Source organism: Chrysochloris asiatica, unplaced genomic scaffold, assembly GCF_000296735.1.
Source record: "Chrysochloris asiatica unplaced genomic scaffold, ChrAsi1.0 scaffold00043, whole genome shotgun sequence".
NCBI lineage: Eukaryota > Metazoa > Chordata > Mammalia > Afrosoricida > Chrysochloridae > Chrysochloris > Chrysochloris asiatica.
In genome coordinates this window covers 4,093,152-4,103,540 of record NW_006408561.1, presented here as the reverse complement: position 1 = coordinate 4,103,540, position 10,389 = coordinate 4,093,152, and the positions used below count along the sequence as shown (strand labels likewise).

The 10,389-nt window shown below is 35.7% G+C and overlaps 1 protein-coding gene across 1 annotated transcript in view; it reads left to right on the top strand.

The window, feature by feature from the left end:
* KPNA4 (karyopherin alpha 4 (importin alpha 3)) overlaps positions 1–10,389 on the top strand; it is a 75,579-nt gene that overhangs the window by 44,517 nt on the left and 20,673 nt on the right. The window contains exons 6-11 of the mRNA XM_006861789.1: positions 987–1,082; positions 1,433–1,518; positions 2,951–3,037; positions 8,253–8,422; positions 8,529–8,573; positions 9,574–9,705. Coding sequence (XP_006861851.1) covers positions 987–1,082; positions 1,433–1,518; positions 2,951–3,037; positions 8,253–8,422; positions 8,529–8,573; positions 9,574–9,705 — 616 coding nt within the window. The remainder of the gene's footprint in view (positions 1–986; positions 1,083–1,432; positions 1,519–2,950; positions 3,038–8,252; positions 8,423–8,528; positions 8,574–9,573; positions 9,706–10,389) is intronic.

Genomic DNA, 10,389 nt, shown 5'->3' with positions numbered 1-10,389 from the left:
TGCCACAAATTCCCCCAGCTGTGAGCCTTCCAACCTTCTAAATATTCCTTTATATGTGGTTCAGAGTTCTGGGACCATCCCCTGAGCTTGCTTGGCTGGGTATTCTGTGTTGTTTTTGCAAAGCTCCTTTACTGCACTTCCACCTGATCCGCCATCTTGTTTGTTCTCCTGTTTTGCAGGTTTATTTTTGTGTTAGTTAACTTTGTACTAACGTTCTAGTCCATATGTTGTAGACAATACTGTGAATATAGCATGGATTGTATTCTTGCTCTTTTAAGAAGCTTATCAATTTAATGGGGAAGCAATACTATACAGTCAAAATAATGGTATTCAACAGCACATGTAAGACTATGTATCATATATGAATATTCCAGGAATTCATATGGGAGTATTATCAAAAGCAGACCCTGAAATAGACATTCAGGGTTTGGGTAAAGAGAAGAGAGGACATCTAAGTGAGGTGAATAGAATATGAAAGGCATGGAAAGGATTGAAATTATTCAACAGACATAACTAAGCTATTGGTGAATTAGAGAATGAGATTAGTTAAATACAGTCAATGAAATAAAGTAAAAAACAGACAACTTGTGGGTCAGTTCTGCTGTGGAGTTGAGTCTGAGTCAGATTGACCTATAGGACAGAGTAGACTTGTTTTTTAGGGTTTGTGGACTTGATGGGAGCAGACAGTGTTCTCTTTCTCTTGCAGAGCTACTGGTGGGTTTGAACTGCCAACTTTGCAGTTGGTAGCCCAATACTTAACCCCCACTGCACCAACTTGTAACTATGTTTTTTAATATTAATTACCTTTAAGTTTTATTTTATATTTAGAGAAAAGGTTGTATTGCAGAAATTATTAAAGGTAACTTTTAGAGAGGAATGCCTCTGCCAAATAGTCAAGTTTTTGGTTACTATCCATATGAAATAAGAATTCATGTTTAATAGTGTTTATCCTTAAGTTTAACATGGAATATAAATATCTCTTATAGGAAGCTTTTGTCCAGTGATCGAAATCCACCAATTGATGACCTAATAAAATCTGGAATATTGCCTATTTTAGTCCACTGTCTTGAAAGAGATGACAAGTAAGTACATTACTTATGAAAAATACTTTATCTTTTGGAGAAGACAAGGTTTCTGGTAGTTATATTGATCTTTAAAGAAAATAGAAGAGAGACTGTGTCGGGTTAAACAATGCAAGCTTCGCAGCAGCCAAGAAGACTGCATAAGAAGGTTCTGTGCATTTTATTCTGAAGAGGCTGTTTTAAACAGTCACTTTAGGTAAAAATAAAAATGCTACTTGGATGTGATTTGAAACAAAGTACTTAACAGCTTCAAAAGGCTGGAGGGGAGAAATGATGACATTTGGGTAAATATAAAAAATTCCTATTGTTAAAATTTGCTTGCTTTTCTCTCTCTGTTTTTTTTTTTATAGTCCGTCTTTACAGTTTGAAGCTGCATGGGCTTTGACAAACATTGCATCTGGAACCTCTGAACAAACTCAAGCAGTAGTTCAGTCCAGTAAGTTGATGAGCAATAATAACTAAGTTGCTATTATTTGAAAAAGAAATCTGTAAAAACTAAACAGTGATTTTCCTAAAATAATATATCTTTCAATATTATAAAATGATAGCTACCCAGTAAAGTAATTGAAATAGGCCAACTTCATTACATTGCTTTAAATTATTTGATTTTTATTTTGGAAAATACATATGATTCCTTATAAATCTGAGAACATTTCCTAATCATAGTTGTTGTTGTTGTTAAGTGCTATTGAGTTGTTTATGACTCACACCGACCCTCTGTAGTATTTCCAAGGAGCAGCTGGTGGGTTTGAACTGCCGACCTTGCACTTAGCAGTCCAGTGCTCGTACTACAGAATAACACCAGAACTCCTAATTATAGTAGTAGATTAAAATATTATAGTTAATGGAGTATTTATAAGACATTGGAAATGTTTTTTCCCCATTTCTATATAACCTCTTAGCCTCTCAAACTATGATTTCTATCATTTAAAAGAAATTTTATAGAAACCTTCTTTCATAAAGTAGTCCTATTGAAAGATGGTGTCAAATTTCTTTCATTATGTTTCAGAAGATGTAGAAAATAAAGTAATAATCTGGGTGTTGTGTTTTCATATAGTCTCCAACTTCAGATGTATTCAAGTTACGATGAACACACTTAGGACTATCCAATTTTTTGTTGTTTGTACATTTTATCATCATTAGTTATATGTACCATGTACAGTGTTGGAGTGCATAATTTCCTGATGTTAGCGTTCGCAGATGTTCATTCGCAGGTGTTCAGTGTTACAATTACTGATCAAAACACTGTCATATAGCAGGCAGTGGCCCTATCTACAGTGAAGTCTGCATTGGTGTCGGTGTAGGAAGTCATAAGGGATAGAGAGTTGGACAACTCTTAACAAATACTAATACATCAGTTATAACTCAACTTCATTGTTACAACACTGTTGCCAACAGATAAAGATCAGAATTATAAAGCTACTGGCCAGCCCCCACTTCCAAGCACAAATTCTCTTATGTGACCTGGAAGCCCCAGAACAAGGCACCTTAATTTTTCCAAGGGTTTTTTCTCTGAAGCCAAGGACCTGCTTAAAGTAAAATTGGTCTTTTATCTCAGAAAAGGAAATTAACTTTAAAATTGGAACTAAATCCAGATTTAACTGAATGAAATCTTAACAGTAATTTGATATTTGTCTATATGTTACACACTATCATTTTACTCCACAATAAGTAATTTCTAGCAGAATTCTTTCACTAACGTTAATCTAATGAAAACAGTTCTCACTGATTGGGATATATTTCAAAGATTTTTGATACGATTTTTTGTGTTTAGGTTCTCGGAAAACAAAGTTCCTTTTTTTATATAGTGTATTAAATGAATAGTACCTTCAACTTTAAATGATAACTCCTTTTTTCCCTTCCTTCAGATGCTGTGCCACTTTTTCTGAGACTTCTCCATTCACCTCATCAAAATGTTTGTGAGCAAGCAGTGTGGGCTTTGGGAAATATCATAGGTTTGTATAAAACTTACACTATTATCTCAACAACTGTTATCATATAATAGGTAATTAAAACAACTATTAGAATTCTAAAAGAAAAATTATTTACCTTTATTAGTACCAATTTTTATAAAATTCTACTTTTCTGTTTTACTAGTTTTACAAAAATTATGCTTAGCTATAAATTCATAATTAACAATGAAAATTTTTGTTGCTTTGATGTCATTATATCAACTTCTAGTTATCTGAATAATTTAAAAATACTTAATATGATTTAGATCTTTTTCCTGTTCCTCCTGTCTTGTGCTGAGGTCTATGTTATTCATCTCTCTCCACCAAAGAACGTAAGAATTAAAAGAGAGACGGCAAAACTTTAACCAGTAGTTTTCTACGTGATAGTTCTGAAAGAGTCTAAAATGAAATTTTTACCTCTTTCTGATTTTGTTGTTGTTGAGTGCTGTCAAGTCAGTTTCAACTTACAATGACCCTGTTGACAACAGAAAAGTACCTGCCCAGTCTAGTACTCTGCTCATAGTTGTTACTGTGTTTGAGACCATTTTTGCAGCCACTGTATTAGGTCATCTCATTGAGGGTTTGCTCTATTTGCTGACCCCTCTACCAAACATGGTATCTTTCTCTAGGGACTGGTCCCTCTTAATGTCCAAATTACATGAGACATCCTTCACTTCTAAGCTACATTCTGGCTGTACTTCTCTCAAGATACTTTTGTTTTGGCAGTCCATAGTATATTTTGTTGTCTTTGCCAACACAATAATTGAAAAGCATCAAGTCATCTCTCTTCCTTATTCATTGTCCAGTTTTCCCATGTATATGGGGTGATTGGATATTGATCTATTTGTGAGAATTCTTATTTTCTTTATGTTGAGGTATAATCCATACTAAAGGCTTTGATCTTCATCAGTAAGTACTTCGAGTCCTCTTCTTTTTTGGCAGGCATGGATATGTCATCTGCATTATCGCCAGTTAATGAATCTTCCTGTAATCATGATGTTTTTCATATAGATTATTTGTTCAGCATACAGATTAAATATGTATAGTGAAAGGATACAACTCTGACTCACAGTCTTTTCTGATTTTGAACCATGCACTATCCTTTTGGTCTGTGAACAAGTTCCACATGAGCATAGTTAAGTGTTCTGGAATTCCACTTTTCACAGTGTTATCCATAATTTGTTAATGATCCACATAGTCAAAAAACATTTTTCTGATTGTCTTAGTTATCTAGAAATACTACAAGTGGATGCCTTAACAAACAAATTTATTGTCTTAACAGTTTAGGAGGGGCCAGCTCTAGGGGATGGTTTTCCTTCTTTGTTAGCTCTGAAGAAAGATCCTTGTCTCTTTTTAGCATTGGTAGGCCCAACATTCCTTGGGGATCTCTGTATCTTGGCATTAATTATCCCCTGAATCTTGATCATAGGCTACCTCATGATGAAATGGTTGAATGCTGATTGGTTGAAGGAATTCTTTTTGTTACAGTGATTCTGTATTGTTTTTATCTTCCCTTGATCTTCCTGCATTGTTCAGTTTTTTTGCCCATAGAATCCTACAATATTGCAACTTAGAGCTTGAATTTTTTTCTTCAGTTCTCTCAACGTAAGAAATTCGAAGGTTTATTCCCCTTTGGTTTCCTAACTCTAGGTCGTTATACATTTCATTATAATACCTCACTTTTGTCTTCTCAAGCTGCCCTTGAAACGTTCTGTTCAGCTCTCTTACTTCATTATTTATTCTATTTGTTTTAAATACTCTACATTGAAGAGCAAGTTTAAGAGTCTTTTTAAGTAACTTTATTGTGAATTGAGTGAAGGTTTACAGAGCAGAGTTCTTTTGACATCCATTTGGTCTTTTGCTCTCTTGTAATAGGATGTTTTTTTATGTACGATGTCATCATAACCGACCTGATCACTGGTCTTAGTGTTCAGTGTTTCACATATTTTTAAGATGGTCTCTAAATTCAGATGTTGTGCTATAGAATAAGCACTGGACCACAAGTTGGTTTGAACCACAAAGTTGACAGTTCAAACTCACCAACTGCTCCTCGGAAACCCTATACAGGGTCGCTGTGCGTTGGAACTGACTCAACAGCACTTCACAACTACAGCATACTTAAGATCATACTTTGGTTCTTATGGACTAGCATTCAATGTTTTTTCAGCTTCCACTTGAAAATCCATATGAGCACTTGATGTCTCTTACATGGGCTCTGGCCTCGTTCAGCAGAGATCTTGAAAGGTCCTTTTTGACAATGAATGCAATGCCATTCCTCTTCAGTTTGTCATTCAGAGTAGTAAACCCTATGGTTGTCCAGTTAAGAAACTAGACTATTTAAGCTCACTAATGCCTTTCTTAAGGCACTCTGGTAGCGTAGTGGTTATGAATGGGACTGCTAATCTCACGGTCAGCAGTTTGAAACTACCAGCTGTTCTGTGGAAAAAATGAGACTTTCTGCTCCCATAAAGATTTACAGCCTCAGAAACCCTGTACAGGGTTGCTATGAGTTGGAACCAATTCCACGACACGTAACAACAACAATGCCTATAGTATCCATTTTGGTTTTGACCAGTTCCATTTACCTGGATTCCTACATTCCATGTACACATTGTTTTGTTTTGTACCTGTTGCCTCTCATTTTGAGTTGTGCCTCATCAGCAAATCCTGAAAGCTTTCTTTGTTCCATCCATATCATTAAGAATTTCAAGAGGCAGTTCTTCCCCAGTTATTTATTTTTTTTGAGTATATTCCATCCTGTGGAATTTATCTTCTGGCACTCTATGTAACAGTGTTCTGCTGTTCTTCATAAGGTTTTCACTGGCCTGTATTTTATTAGTAGAGCACAAGGTCCTTATATTTCTTAGTCCAGAGTCTCCACTGAAACCTGTCCACCATGAGTGGCCTTGCTAGCATTTAAAATACAGCTGATTTAGCATCACAGAAACACAGAAGACACCACAGTAAGATAAACAGATGAGTGGTGGTTGCAGATTTTGGTGCATTAGAATATAGAACTATTATTCCCTGTTATCATAAATTGACAGTAATCTCTGTAGCCTAGTGACAGTCTATCCACTGTCATCAAATCAGTTCTGACTCATAGTGACTCTGTAGGATAGAGTTGAACTATGTTGCTAGGGTTTTGTTGTTGTTGTTACGTGCCATGGAGTCGATTCCGACTCATAGCGTCCCTATACAGGGTTTCCAAGGCTGTAAATCTTTACGGGAGCAGAAAGCCTCATCTTTCTCCCACGGAACAACTGGTAGTTTCGAACTGCTGACCCTGAGGTTCGCAGCCCGATTCGTAACCACTACGTTACCTAGAGTTTTAGAGGCTGTAAAACCCTGCATGAGCAGACAGCTTCATGTTTCTCCTGTAGAGTAACTTGTGGCTTTAAACCTCCGCCCTTTTGGTTAGTAACCCACTGTGCCATGAGGGTTCCTTGTTGACAGTCAGTTGTCATTAAATGCCTTCAAGTAGGTTCCAACTCATACCAAACTTGTTTAGAGTTTCTGAGGAGCAGCTAGCTGGTGGGTTCGAACTACCAACCTTATAGTTAGCAATCCAACTCGTAACTCACTAACACTAAACAAAAATTCTCACAATTAGACCAATAAATTAACGTCATGATGAATGGAAAAAAGATTTGACATTGTCAAAGACTAAAGTATTCAAGAACAGCGATGTCAGTTTCAATACTAATGTGCGCCTGACCCATGCCATGGTATTTTCAATAATCCCATATACATGCAAAAGTTGCACAGTGAATAAGGAAGATCCTAGAAGAATTGATGCATTTAAGTTACAGTGTTGTAAAAGAATATTGAAAGTAGTAAGGACTGCCAGAAGAACTAACAAATCAGTATTGGAAGAAGTATAATCAGAATGCTCCCTAGAAGCCAGAAAAAGAAGAAGAACCCTAATGAAATTGACTGGCACAGTGGCAGAAGCAGTGGGCTCAAGTGTAACAAAAATTGTGATGGTGCAGAATCAGGCAGTGTTTCTTTCTGTTGTGCATATTGTTGAAACTGACTTGATGGCAACTTTCAAAATAGCCCCCAAATAAACCTGGCAGAGTTTATTTTTGTACCAAATTTTAGATTTGAAAGTATTAAAGCTGCCCTTCAGTCTTTGGTTTTTAATTTTACTTGACATCCTAGAATTGATTAGATTACATGGATGCAAAAATAGCATTTTGTTTCTGAATATTTTTCTTATGGAATAGAATTCTCCAGCATGGTTTTGTTCTAGAAATTGCAGTGACACTCCACTCCTGTTGTTTTTAAATGCCATTGAGTCTGTTCTGATTTATAGCTACCCTATATAGGGTAGGGTTTCCAAGGAGCTGCTGTGGATTTGAAACACCAGCCTTGTACTTATCCTACAGTGCTACATCAAGGCCCCACACTCTATTTACAGAAATTAAGTTTGGCCATACTGTATGGCAGTGATTGCTCAAACTTTTAACAAGCTGTCAAATCACCTGGACCAAACCAAACTTCAAGCTGATTCTGACGCATAGCAACTTTATAGGGTTTCTGAGGCTATAAGTCTTTATGGGCATAGGCAGCCTCTTTCTCCCAAGGAGCAAGCAGCTGATGGGTTTAAACCACTGATCTTGTAGATATCAACCCAATTCCTAATCAACATTGCCATCTCGGAGGGCTTATTAAAACATTCCATCCTGGACTCCCTTAGTTTCTCTTTTGGGTAGGCCACAGCTGATTTCTGAGTGGTGTATACAATAGAAAACAGACCTGTTGATTATTTTTCAGAAGTTCACAGCCTTGTAAACCCTATGGAGAGTTGTACTCCACACACCTGTGATTGCTGTGAGTTAGAATTTATTGATAGCAACTAACATTAGGGCTGCAAAGTTGTTTCTACAGATGTTTATAATACTTTTTTGATATTTATTGCAAGAAAGTTTGAGAAAGATAATTCTGCTTACAAAGTGTTTAAGGGACCATTAAGCTTCCAGAGTGTGTATGACATAAAAACTTTATAAAAAGGGAAAAATAAATTTACCTGAATATACAAATAATATATAAAATATACCTTAGCATTATTAATTTCAGTTTATAAACTGGAATGTTGACTTTGTTATTACTGCCTAAAATTTTTATATCATCTGGTTAGAATATAAAAACTGCTTTATGTTTTTTCAAATGTGTATTGTCAGTATATTTTATTGACAAGTTTTTCTTCTTACAGGTGATGGCCCCCAGTGTAGAGACTATGTCATAAGTCTTGGTGTTGTGAAACCTTTACTTTCCTTCATAAGTCCATCTATTCCTATAACATTCTTAAGAAATGTTACTTGGGTTATGGTCAACTTATGTCGTCACAAAGACCCACCACCCCCAATGGAAACCATTCAGGAGGTGAACAAGTTTTTGTTTGTTTAAAAAAAAAAAAACTGGAATGGATTGAATTATGTACATTTTTATTCATGTAATTTTCAATATATGTATATGTTTTTCTCCTCAGATTCTTCCAGCCCTTTGTGTTTTAATTCACCATACAGATGTAAATGTGAGTAAATGCTTCCCATCATATATTGACATAAATGAATATATGTGTATTTCCATAGCTATGCTACTACCCCTGTGGCAAAGGAAGAAGTAAGTGGTACATTAGATATCATGTTCACATATTCTATCAGATTTTCCCATTTTGGGGGGACTGTAACAATATGTTGTTTGTATTTACTGTATCCCAAAAATTTAAAGATCAAATCTGTTGGTGTCCAGTCAGTTTCGAGTCATAGTAATTGTATAGAACAGAGTAGAACTGCCTTCTGAAGTTTCCAAAAGTGTAGTATTTACAGAAGCTGATTGGAGTGACTGTTCATTTGAACAAGTCTTTTGTTCACAACTGAGCACCTTACCCACTGTGCCACTAGGTCTCCTTTTAAATTTTGTATCACAAATTTTAATTTTAGTGTGAAAAATCAAGGTTTTTTTTTTTGTTTTTTTTTTTTAAGATTAACAGTCTGATCTTTTTTACTAAGATCATATTCATGAGCTTTTTATGGAAACTCATTTGGACAGCCTAACCAGTAGGAAGAGCACATATATAGAATGGTATTTTTTGTTTTGAAAGGTAAATGTTTGTGCTTATGGTCATACTCATATCCTGTACAGGGTCATTATGCGTCTTAACTGACTTAATGGTAGTTATTGACAACAGTACCTCTCTTCGTGAACATTTGGGAAAGAGAAAAACTTTTTACCCTGGTCTCAGTGTACTGTGTTAGTGGATATTTCTAACTAAATTAAGATGTAATACTAATCTGGGATCAGAATCATAATTAACATTTTCTGAATGTGGCTAAAAAATGCATATACTGGATAAAGACCTACATAGATGGTGATTCTTATTAATACAATAGAAAAGACCAAGATAATCAGTGAATTGAGGTGACAGACGATTGGAACAAAGAAGAACAAATCTTAAATTAGTTTGTATGGTTAGGAAATACTGAACTGAAACATTATTCAAAGGCTCTTTGGATTTTCATTGTATTCGTTAGATATTGGTAGATACTGTCTGGGCCCTCTCTTACCTCACTGATGCTGGCAATGAACAGATACAGATGGTAATAGACTCTGGGATCGTTCCTCACCTGGTTCCTCTGCTCAGTCACCAGGAAGTGAAAGTCCAGGTAAGTGTGTATTCTTGTTAAAAACATAACTTCTCTTGCCATTGATTAAGGAATCCTGGCTGGCACTATGGGATAATGCACTAGACAGCAAAGTCAGCAGTTCAAACTCACCAGTCACTCCTTGGAAACCCTATACATGGTCACTATGAGTCAAAATTGACTCAGCGGCACTTAACAACAACAATTACTTTAAGCATGGAAGTCACCGATGGACAGTTTCTATAGTTTGAAGTATATTCTTAGCCTAACAACATATCTGTAAAGAAAAAAATATTACTCTTACATCTCCATTGTAAAGATGAAAAAAAGCTAGGTAATATTACTTTAAAAAAAAATTTTTTAAAGTAGGTTACTGATTTCTAACATAGACTGGAGCAGTCCAGTATAGTAACTTGGTGACATCTGAAACAAATATTTAAGCTTTTATTTTGCATAATCTTTCTGGTTTCTTTTATTCTATTACTCTTCATCCTCAAATAACCTGTTTTATGCTCCTCCTCTGCACCTTGCAGATGTAGTTAATTCTTCTTTTCACTGGCACTAAGATAAAGAGTTATGATGTTGGAGGAGAATACTAAAAGTGCCATGGGCTGCCAAAAGAACCAATAGATCCATTTTGGAAGAAGTGCAGCCAGAGTGCTCCTTGGAGGCCAAGATGACCAAACTTCGTCTCTCATACTTTGG